The 12095-nt window shown below is 47.8% G+C and overlaps 1 protein-coding gene across 1 annotated transcript in view; it reads right to left on the reverse strand.

Annotated features, from left to right (window-relative positions):
* Positions 1-12095, reverse strand: part of SLC4A11 (solute carrier family 4 member 11) — a 154275-nt gene that overhangs the window by 38969 nt on the left and 103211 nt on the right. The window contains exons 8-9 of the mRNA XM_025200690.1: positions 8780-8986; positions 612-696 (exon numbers count right to left, since the gene is read on the reverse strand). Of these exons, the coding sequence (XP_025056475.1) occupies positions 612-696; positions 8780-8986 (292 nt within the window). The remainder of the gene's footprint in view (positions 1-611; positions 697-8779; positions 8987-12095) is intronic.

Here is a 12095-nt window from a genome sequence, read left to right on the forward strand (position 1 = left end):
CACTGGAAAATGGTGCTTGCTCCAAAACGGATGGACACCTCTAACAGGTGCATAAGACTAGATATTTAAGCCCTAGTATTGCGTCTGGGTTGATTCTCATGCCCTATGATTCTCCATGCTGCTTTGGTAAATTAGCAACAGCACTTGGAGATTATAACCAGACTCCACTGAAGTTCCTGCAATTCCCATTTGTGACGGCGCACAATTCCCACACCATTTCCACAATAGCTATCGACGGCTGCCGCACAACAAAGACGACAGCAGAAGTGGAGCGTACCGTGCTGATGAAAACTAATTTGTTTCTGATCTGTTCTGATGTCTTCCTTGTGCATGCTAATAATCAAGGAGCTTAAAATCACTGTAATTAAAGACCTGGCTTTGGCAAAACCGAAATTTCCATTAAGAGCACGTTGCAAACTTCACCTATTCACAAGTGTGCCGTGCCGGCTCAGAAGCTATTCATAGGTTTTATCGGGATTCTCTTTTTAAATGAAAAAAAAAAAAAGGGGCAGATATCAAAAGAACATATCAATCCACATGGTCAACAGGACACTGTATCACAGGAATTAAGGAAAGTCAGGGAGAGTCTTCCATAAACATGAGCAACCTACCGTCAGTGAAGTCCAGAGCGTACACTGGAAATCTTCGTGCAATGTCATCAAAAATCCCCTTGCCAACATTGAAAAAGTCATGCAACTAAAGAGAGGAAGGAAATGTTATGTCAGTTTAAAAGGCTCAGGCATTGTTAAAAAGATTAACCTTATTCCAGCGCTGGTAGGCAGAAAAAAAAAAATTAAATCAGCTTGAATGCTGCGTGTGGATCACATCTTACAGAACGAGATGCCTAACACATGGGTAATAATACATACTCTCAGAAGTAATGTAAAAAGCCAAACCTCTATGTGCATTAATGCAGGCATTGTGGTACCTGCTACGCAGAAGAGCAAACTGATAACAAGGCAGGGGCTTGACTTACCAAAGCCAGCAAAGTAATGGCTAAGCCACGATTAGACCTCAGAAACTTCTGGTTTACCAGTCCAGATCGCTCCGAGCCCTGAGAACAGAAACTTAAAAGCAAAGTCTCTCCCGACCCCCCAAAACAACTACCTTGAAATCCATATGCCATGATAGTCAAAACTATGTCTGCAGATAACCATTCACACTCCAGAAATGGCATCTGAACCCATCAGGTATGTAGGCTTTGCTGGGGCACCGATCAGTGCATATATTGATCAAGGAAGGGTTTTTCTCAGTAAAATCAGGACTGATGCACGAGAAGTTTACACCAATTAAGCTGGAATATGCATGCATAATGAGGTTGTACTTATTCATCACAAAGTGAGTTGATGAGGCTGGCGCCGAATGGTCTAAAACAGGGGTGCTCAGATGCCAGCCCCATGCCACAAGTGAGCAAGATCAGTCTGTGGGCTGGATCAAGTGCAGGATCAGCACACGGAGTCAATCAGTACGTGCAACCTGGTGCATGGGTCTGACCCCAAATGTCAGATCCGGCCATGGAGCAGACGCATGCACAGGCTTGGCCCCACGCACTGGCTCCAGCTGCGGCCCATTTTTGCGCGCTGGCACGATCTGGCACGGGGGGCTGTGTCATCCGGCTTGTGGGGTTCCCCACAGGTCCAGAAATTTGGAGGCAAAGATGGCAGCATTAAATTGTCGCAGGTCTGGAAGCAAAAATTCACAGCAGAGTAAACGCTCCCTAAAAGTGCCCGGCTATGGCAGTACCTGCAACCCTAAAACGTTACAGCTTGAGGAGTTGAGCCCTCCCAAATCACTCGACTGGCTCAAAAATGAAGTCGTCTTCTTTTATACGTTTGGACTATTTGCTTTTAGTTTGTGAGTTTTTGAAAATGTGAAAAACCATACACCCTAAAATTTCAGCTGCAATGGTTGGGGGTAGAAATGAAGGCACGGTTCCACTTCTGTCCCTAAGACAGCCTAGGTCTTGGCTTTTACTGGCCCAAAAAGCATGCATCTTGCCTTAGGACTGTGTTTCTATTCCATAGCTCTCCCTTTCTCTCAATGAGCAGCCCAGCTGACCACCAAGGACGGATCCTCTTCACCCCCGAGAAGTCGCGCAGCTCTCCCATCTTCTAGCAACAGGGAGCCGAAGGCGATGCCAGAGGCTGATGCGCCGGAGAAGGGAAGTTTCCCGTTCTCAGAGCTTCTGTCATGATAGGACCCAGCTCAATCCAAAGAAAAAAAAAAAGTCTACCTGAAGTAGTAGAGCTAACTGACCGCTCACGGCACCGACTTGGAAAGGAGAAGTGGGGAAGAGAAGCCTAGCAGTGAGAGCATTTGCCTAGAAAGTCTCGAGACCTGGGTTTTAGGTCCTTTTCAACCAGAGGCAGCCGTTTCCACCCAAAAACTCCTCCCCAAAGCCTCGATGCCTACAAAGTCCTCCTCTGAACCTGCAGCTCCTGCTTTCTGAGGAAGCAACTTAACCAACAGGCAATAGGGGAGGCAGAGCTGATGGCACCCTTCATGTGGGCGCCTGGAGAGAGAGGAATGCAAGTCGCTGGGTCCAGCAGTGAATGCAAGTTGGAGCCCAGTGAGGAGGAAACTCTCCGGAGAAGGAGAACCCCTCGATTTTGGACCCTGTCCCAATACCATTGACTGCTGAAGGTGGCCTGCAGCCGAGGTCTCCCCATAGCGTGTGCAAATGCCCGGGGCTATAGGGCAAGAGGAGGCCCTCCACCCCCTGCACCCATTTTCAATGCCACGCTTGCTAAATGATTTTTTTTGCCCCTCCATTTAAGGGACTGGGGGCTCCTGCAGAATTGATGCGCTTCCCAGACAGAAGGAGATCATGGCAGAGCTCAGATTATAGACAGATGTGTAGGAAACCATTTGGGATGGCTTCTGAGCCACGGGATCTTCCTAGGCCAAAACGAGATGCGTAAGAAATCTAGACAACCGAGCGCCTTTGAGTCTGCTGTGTAGAGTGGAATAGGATCATGTTTGCTTCCTGAGATGATTAAAAGCCACCTAATGCCACATCTAAATTGGCACTTCATATCTTAAAAAAAAAAAAAAAAAAAAAGAACAAAAGCTGATATTCTCTTCAGATGCCCCCATTCCAGCTTCCGGGGCTTCAGGAAGCATGCTCAAAATTGCAAGATTCACAATAAAACTGCAATAGTTAGCAAAGCTGCCACAGTAAGCAACTGCCAACAGTGTAATAGTCTCTGCTGCTTTTTATCAAAGCCTCCCTAGTTCTACATCCTTCCAAAAGCGCAGCACAACATAATGGATTTGGCTCCTTGAACCGTGAAATGGGAAACTTAAGTTCCTTCCGAAAATTTAATTCTCCCAACAATTAAGAGTGCTTCATTTTCTTTGGTATCCTTGTTGACGGAAAGAATAAACTGCATGCAAGAATGCAGATGTAAAATGCTTAACACCACTTGTAACTCCTTCACAACACAAAGCTGCAAGGCTCTTGGGGCATCTATACATGAGCAGACTTGATTAATCAAGTCTGGCAGTTACCGTGCTTCAGCAGGCTGCGGCATCTCGCGCAACAGCATCCCCGCGCTCAAAAATGACAGGCACTTGAACTCATTTGACGAGCTTCAGTTAAAACACCCCTGCCGCTATTTAAGTGTGGGGATGCCGATACACAAGACGCCCCCAATGCTTTAATTACAGCACCCCCCGGCTGCTTCTGGAGCACGTGTATAAACACCCATACATGAAGGCCTGGTGGGCTTGTTGCAGGACTAAATATTGAAGATATGCTTCTTACCACAAGCTATATGATCCAAGGAAAGTAGGGCTGGAAAGGACCTCACCAGGTCATCCAGTCCAGCCCCCCGGCAAGATCATCCCGGACTAAACCACTCCAACCTGCTCTTGACGCTTTGCAGGGATGGAGATCCTACATTCTCTCTACGTGCCTGTGCCAAGGCCCGACCACCCTCAGAGCCAGAAAGTTCCTCCTAATCTCCAACCTAGCAATCTGCTGCCGCTTGTCCTGTTCCCTTGATTGGCAAAATTAACTAAATCAAAGCTATTTTAGTCGGTCAATGTTGAAATCTTCTGCACACACAAATCCATTTCTGGGCATTTATTCTATCACTTTTATTATTATAGCAAGAGACACGCGCCATTGGCCAAGTAGTTAAAGGTGTTTCTCTTGCTATACCGCTGGCCCGTTTGCATTATTGCTTTGTCCGTGGGCCCGCTGAGCCTTCCTTCAAAGGCGCGCCCTTCTCCCTCTTGATCACCTGCGCTAAACATTTTGAATTGCACAGTGGCTAGACAGCAACGATAAAACATGGAGACACAGGAGTTTAAATTAGGGGAACAGTGGAGAGCTGAAGCCATTTGTAATTGAGACTGTTAGTATTTTTAGAAGGGCGAATTTCCCAGAGGCACGAGCCAGACAGACTCATGATAGCTTTAATGAGCGGTGTGTGTTTACTTGTCTTGCCGTGGGAAGCATGGGGACACCGCGCCTGGCCTTTGGGGAGAAAGATAATGAGAACAACCATGTGCTTGTTTGGCAACACTGTGCTGTGCTGAGCCACGTGGACGGCGTTGCTCTGCGGGGAGGCGAGGGCTGCGGGAAAGGAAGAGAACAACGCACGGAAGAGTGTGAATGCTGAAGTAAGGGAAAATGGGACTAAGTGAGCAGGTGCACCGAGTACGTAGCCCTGCTCTCCTTTCTCCCCTCTTCTGTTATAATAGACGTGATCCCCATCAACCCCAGCACCCCAAAAAATCCCAGCGCCGTGTGCAATTTGCATCTCCGTCTTTTGCCCGTAGACACGGCTTGAATGCGAGAAGTTTCTTCCTGTGCAGCAGCTCCACCATCCCAAGCTTTCTCTGTGAATGTGCTTATGGAAACTCAGATCGTCTCTGGTATCAGCTGTTGTCACGTCCACCTCCGCTCCTTCATGCCTGAAACCCCCACCACTGCCTCCGGCCCATCCAAGACCATCGGCGGGTCTCGCATCCAATTCCACCAACACGTCCCAACAGCAGCCTCTCTCCTCCATCGCAAGTGATCGGCCTTCTTCTACTCTGGAGAACCTTTTAACATACCCAACCCTGCCCTACCTGCCCCTGCTACGTCCTCACGGTGCGACACCACCTTCCCTCTGATGCTGAAGTCGGATCCGGTCTCCCCATTTTCCACTTCTCTCAAGTCTTCTGGCACCTTCCCACCCCTGCCATCTGGATAGAGGTGGCTGGGGACAACACACGCGCACACCTACACCTTCCTAGCAATCTTCATAAACCCACTGTCTGACCCTTCTTCAATCTCCTTCTCTAAAACCTCACCTGTGCCATGCTGCTTGCAGAAAACGCCAACCATTCGGTGCATGGGAGGGCTGCAGCATTGCATGTATAACCAGCCTGTGCCAAATCACCACCGTTTATTCCCCCGGTTTCTTCCTTGCTCACACCTGCCTATCTATTACACATGGTCATCCAGGCTGTAAGCCAGGAGAACTATTTGCTTCCTGCTTATGTGCTGCCTAACACAGTAGGGTCCAACGTGGTTGGGGTCTTCAGGAGCCCCCTCAATATTAATGACACACAAATAGACTTTTACAATACTTTATAGATGCTGTGACCACCCTTGCTCTAATAAGGTCATGATTAAATATTTCAGTGCTCAGTAAAGAGCAGGGATTTCAAGGGGATGTAATTAAGACAGTATCCAGCAAGGGCTGAAAGTGTGTCATGTTTCCTAAACAGGCCCTGGAGAGAAAGAGGAGCACCGCGGTCCTGTAGACAGTGTGGAGCTAATAACTCTGCAACACTGCAAATCCTTGTAATGTGTTAGCAGAGGTAGGATGGGGGACTTGGGAAAGATCAACTCTTTCATTTATGCAAAATGAAGTACCTACTCCCTGCAGCTGCTGCAGGAGAGGTCCGGGGGGAAGGCAGCAAAGGACCAATTTGTATGCCGCCTACAATCATCATTCCCATCCCACACCAAGCAGCTCACTTACGGTTAAAACCATAGCTGTTTTCAGTACATGGTGGCATTTGATTACATTCAGGGTGGTTCAGAAGCAGTCCGCTTAGACATTTGTTTGCTCCCAGGTGATGATATTGTATTTCCCTGGTTTTTGTAGGTTTTTTTTTTTTTAAAAGCTGTTGCACAGACTAAAAAGTTAGAGGCACCGCAGATGTCCTTATGAAAATAACTACACTGCCCAGTTTTGATGCGCTATTCACCCTTTACTGTCCGACACCATGCTATTCTCCTTCTTCGGGCAAAGGGAAAACCCCAGAAGAAAGATAAAGGCTTAATCCCCATTTAAAAAGTGCTGTGAGAAGAGCTCTGTGTGGAATGAGCAAAGAAATGACCCTCCAGGCTACACTAGGTAGAAGCGCAGCATCAGTATAAATTACCCTGGAATAAAAGTCCTACTGCTGGCATGCTTGTTCAGGGATCTAGTTAAGCTGCACCAGTATCCCCACTAGGCTAGGAAAAGACATTACACATAAACCAGTATAAATGATTGGAAACCAGTCTAAGCCTATAACAAAACAGAAGTTCAGTGCACATAGACTGGTTTAAACAGGGCAGAACCCAGTCTGAAAAAAATCCTCGATGGATGTAGTGGCAGATTTAAATCAGTTTAACTTAGACCTGTCTATCGAACTTCTGTACCGAATCCCTCCCGACTCAACTTGGGTCACTGTCCTCCAGCATCCCAGGTTCCTTTGCAGACCCCCACTAACTGCACCCCCCACCCCTCCAGGCAGGCAGGCTAGCCTCTACCAGCGCTGATCTGATCCAGCCAAGCGAGCCCAGGGCCGCCCCCCCCCGGCTGTCACAAAGCTGAGTAGTAAAGCCTCTGCTCCCCAGTCCTGCATCCTGCTTGCACCAGTCAGCCAGGCAGGGCAGGGGTGGGGAAGGCCTGGCCCTCTCCAGAACAGCTGGGGGGTGCATAGCCAGGTGTTGGGGGGGGGGGGGGCGGGGGGGGCGAGCGGCCCCTGGCCAGCCGCCTTCGTACCCCTTCCTCCCCCGAAGGGTGAATGCAAGGTCTCTTTGCTCCCAAATTAATCTAATCTAAAGGTGCTTAGAAAAAGCTGTGGAAGTTGACATGAATCCACCTCGGGCTTTTCGAACCTCTGTACCTGGCCCAAGACTTTGTGCATCTCAGTAGAGCTCTACCAGCAAAGACCTTTCGGATGTAGACATGGCCTAGCTCCTAAAGGGGTCAGAGTCTATGAAAGCACAAGGACACTCCACAGTTAGTACTATGAAGCCAGCACCTGTTAGGAGGCATAGGACAAAAATCAAATGGATTTCAGCTGTACGTTGAAGTGTGGCTATATTTAAAATGGGAACATGTTGGACCACCCTGTTCCTCATCACCAATGTGGTTTCTGGAGGGACAGGCCTGCTTACGGTTAGGGCTGCCGGGCTCTGGAACGGGCTCCCAAGGGAGGTGGTGCTCTCCCATACTTAGGGGGTCTTCAGGAGGAGGTTGGATAGATATCTGGGTGGGGTATTATGATCCCAGCACTCGTTCCTGCCCAGGGCAGGGGGTTGGACTTGATGATCTGTTCAGGTCCCTTCCAACCCTAGAAGGTACGTCTGCCCATCTCGAAAAACCCATTAGAAAGCTTGAAAAATTCTCAAGTACAGGTATCATAAATATTTTCCAAGGAGGGAACCACAGCCACTAGTGTAACATTGCACTGGTGTCTGCAGGAATGGTTTCAGGGATATAGGCAGTGGAGGGTTAAGGATGGATAAAAGAGAAAAGCGCTGCTGCCAAGAGGAAGGTTTATGCTGTTCTCTGCATCCACTGGGGACAGGACAAGTGCTAATGGTGCAATTTAAAACCAACAGAGATACTGGATGGGCGTTGTGAAAAGCTTTCGAACTGCAGCCCTCGGATCCGATTACCTGGGGGTGGAAGTTGTAGGATCTCCATCACAGGAGGATGCTGAACAGCAGGGAGACTAACATCTGTTGGGGGCAGTTTAAGTATAGTTTATCCTGCCTTTGGGCAGCAGGTAGAGTAGATGAGTCTCCATCAATCCTTAGCCTTGCTTAGCATCCCGAACTAAACGATTTCAGTCCGTCCTACCGTCCCTTACCCCTTTGCAACCCTACCATGTAAAGGGGGTTGCTTCATTACAACTTCATCCTGAATGAAAATTTAAAAAGGTATAAACACACAGTGATTCTTATGAGCTTTTACTCTGTCCCCTTTCATATTTCATAAAAAGCCTCTTGGGATGCATCTACCCTGCTTTCTCAACACGCCTGCATGTGAGAAAAGTCGCATCCATTTATTGCCGCTCGGGCTCACACATTAGGCGGAGCAGACAGCTCGGAGCAGCTCCAAGTACGAGCATCCTAGCACCGTGCCCAGATGGTCCAGCTTGGGGGACCCCAAGCACAGGACTACGGGCCCGCACTCGGACCTGCTCTCGAGTTGTCTTCTATGCTTTATTTATGGGTCCGGGGTTGCGTGAAGCAGGAACGATTCATCGCAGCTCGTTGCTCAATCGTGTCCCCAGGCTCACACGGGACAGGCTGGACACGCTCTAAAGTTTTCAAACCCATTTGCAGTGCTGCAAAGGAGATTTATTTACTTCCAACAACAAAAACGGTTTAGCTAGACTAGAAAATGATACAAACCACCCGGTTTGAGGATGCGGAAGCGTAAATCACTGGCATGAATAAGCAGGGCTAGTGCAGGGCGAAGAAAACAACTATCCCAGAGAGTCCTTTATACAGAAACAACCGGTAGACGGACCAGACCTGTCCCCACCCTACCTTGAGCGGCTTGTGGCTGTGCGTTTTGTGCCCGTCGTTCACTGCCGAGGGTCTCTGGTTCACCACAGTCAAGAGGTGGCGTTGATGGACTAAAGCTTCTTTAAACTCTTCTTCTGTTTTTGTTTCCAGAAGCTTCTGCCGGAAAGTTATATCTGAAAACATGGTGGCAAACGTCCTACCCACTTCCGTGGCAGTTTTTGTACTTTTCTGGAAGGAGGGGAGGGGAAAAAAAAAAAAAAAAAAAAAAAATATTGCGTTGATTATTCATCCTAAATGCATTCACGCTCTGAAAAACCTAACAGAAAAAGTTCAAGTTGTTCCTCTTCCAACTAAGACCAGAACACAGGTTTTCACGTTTCCTCTGCAACCAGAGGCAGTGCAAGCCTCCAAATTAACATTTTAAGACTCTTGACCGGACTTCAGGTGTTTGGGAGATCTCACAGGGAAGTGCAGAAGGCAGCACCATCTACATACATTGAAATCTCAACCACCATGTTGTAATGTGTGCAACTGGGGCCTGAGCCAAATGCCGTTCAAGTCGAAGAATCATTTTTGAAGGACCTGGCCCAAGACCGTTGCAACATTAATGGAGGTGGAGCTATTTGACAGGCATCCTTCTACCGTGCAACATTTTCAAAGCGAAGTCTGGCTTTAGCGGCTAATGACATCCAGAAGGTTAAGGACTGTGAGATATAGCTAAAAGGTTTCCTTTCCCCGAGAAGGTTTATGCCCTTATCTTATTGCAAATACAGGCAGAAAGAGACTGTGGCCAATTCTCGCAGAAAACATTTTGTTAAGGTCACATCTGAATTTATATTCCACAGACATTTGACAGAAGCCAGACTGGCGGTGTTCAGAAGCTCCCCAGCTCCTTGCACTTATTCATCGCCAAACTTAAAATCCTGTTTGTCACAACAGAGTGGGGATCCACGAGGTGACGGGTGTCACGCATGCAAGGGGGAAGTGGCTAGGGGTACGTGGGAGACTGGAGAAAGCAAGGAGAAGCTAAAACTCTTAAAAAGCAGCAATTCCCATTTCCTTCCAAGGTACTTGCTAGAAAAAGATTAAAGCAAAAAAGGATTAAGATAGGAAAGAAAGGGGCAGCTTCTTCAACAGATTATTTTAACATGCCCATGAGCTACTGATATGTTCTTCGAGTGTTCGGCTTTGGTACAGCAAGAAAGAGGCCTTTAATCAGGTAGAGGCCAGTACTCCAAGAACGAACGTCCAGAGCACAGTGCAAAGGAAACGGCAGATCTGCTCCATATCTGCACAGGGTAGCAACGGTACATGCACATCAGGAGCTGCAGAGGAGCCCGCATCTGGCGAGACCTCACCTGGACTCCTGTGCCCACCTTTGGGCCACATACTTCAAGGATGTGGACAGATTGGAAAGAAGCCAGCAGAGCGCAATGGAAATGGTTAGAGGCCTGGGAAGCATGGACTTGCAGGGAAAGGCTGTAAAAACTAGGGTTATAGTCCAGAAAAAGGAAGGCTGAAGGGGGATTTCCTAACAGTCTTCAAATACCTGAAAGGCAATTACAGAGAGGATGGAAGTGGGCTTTTCTCTGTGGCCACAGGGGACTAACTAGGAGCAATGGTCCCGAGCTGCAGCAGGGGAAATTTAGGCTGCCTAAAGAAGCCGGGGAATTTCCACCCCTTCCTCCCCATAAGAGATTTTCTAGAGCAGATTGGACAGACACTTGGCTGGGATGGTTTGGTTAGGGATGATCCTGCCTTGAGCAGGGGACTGCACTAGAAGACCTCATGGAGGTCTCTTCCAGCCAGACATTCCTATCCTTTTCTCAGCTGTGAAGATACCTGCCCAAGCAGAATTTCAAAAGCCCTTTAAGAATTGGGCATTGATCCTGGAGATCTTGACACCCTCCCTCCCCCTCCCAAAGATGGGATTCAAAACTTGAATCCATAAAATTTATCTGCACTTACCAGTCACATTCCCTGGTACGACTCTAGTCCAAAAAAAAATGTTGCTCCCCTATTCTGCAAGATGTCTTAAGCCTCAGAGCAAAGGCATCCTTCAACTACAATGCAAATGCACCCTTCCTGCACTGAGATAGTTTCCAGTCGTGGTATTTTTAGAATTATTTCCGTAAGAGAGTGATTTCTTAATTAGCCTTGCCCCCCAAAAAAACAACTCCATTCCAAGGCCCAACTTGCAGGCAGAGATGAGTCACGCACACATGGCCTCCATTTTAACATAAAGTATAAGGCCCCAATGATCAGAAAGGCCCTATACATCTCCTGCTGTAGCTGAGGTTTCCCAGCATGTTCTTTCCACCACCCCTTGGAGTCAACTCCCAGCCCCAGGTGTTTGTGGCATGTCCTTGGTGGAGTGCCCTCCCTTATGAAGCTGGTTCGCTCTATTAGCTTGCAAATATGCTACATTCTGGTGTAAACCGATGAAGGAAGACCCATTTGCCAGCTTCCTGGCAAGAGGACTCTTACCTCCTACCTGCACCGCACCTAGCCTGAGGGGCTCCTAGAGTATTTCTAGCAGCTTCTGTAGCAAATGCAATTACACCCACCTTCTCTGCACCTATAAGACCTCCCATCCCTAAGTTTTTCCTGCGTGGATGGAGACTACATTAGTGGACAAATATAAGTTTGTAGTTGGTAGGGGCTGGAAGGGACCTTTCACATCATCGGGTCCAGTCCCCCTGCACTTGGGCAGGAAAGTCTGCTGGGATCAGATGACCCCAAGATGAGCCTCAAAATGACCCCCAGCAAGATGGGCCTCAACCCTTTCTAAAAAGAAAATAGATGTGGGGATATGAGGAAAAGATGAAAGTGAGAGTGAAAGGTTGGGGAGTGGCTTTTAAGCCAGGAGAGGTGACATTTCCAAGACATTTGGGTTGAGAGTGCCAACGAGCTCGTTATTCTAATTACTGAATCATGTGTATAAGTTTGGGCTTGGTAGCAAGGCCAGTGCAAAGAATCAGTCAATCAAGACAACCGCGACTTTTCTTCAATCCATCTCACTGCTACCGTTTCAGAGGCTCCACTTGTTTCCCTTTAGTTGGACCCTGGCCATCACCACTCAGCTTTCTTAGCTCCAGTGTCTTCCTCCTACCTACTGCCAAAAGCTCAGCATTTTGCTGGCTCTGAACAAGTAATAAGTTTATGATGTTAAAAAAAAGATACCACAATGAATTAGTGCAGTTTGTTGCTGGCTTTTCATGTGAAAAAGCTGTTTTCAGCCTGTAGATTTTGCTGAGTAGAAAGAGATCCAATTTTTTTTATTTTTTTTAATGTTTGCATTGGAAAGTACAAACTGCTCAATCAGTCTGGAAAAATT

Source organism: Alligator sinensis, unplaced genomic scaffold (genome assembly GCF_000455745.1).
Source record: "Alligator sinensis unplaced genomic scaffold, ASM45574v1 scaffold12_1, whole genome shotgun sequence".
Lineage (NCBI taxonomy): Eukaryota > Metazoa > Chordata > Crocodylia > Alligatoridae > Alligator > Alligator sinensis.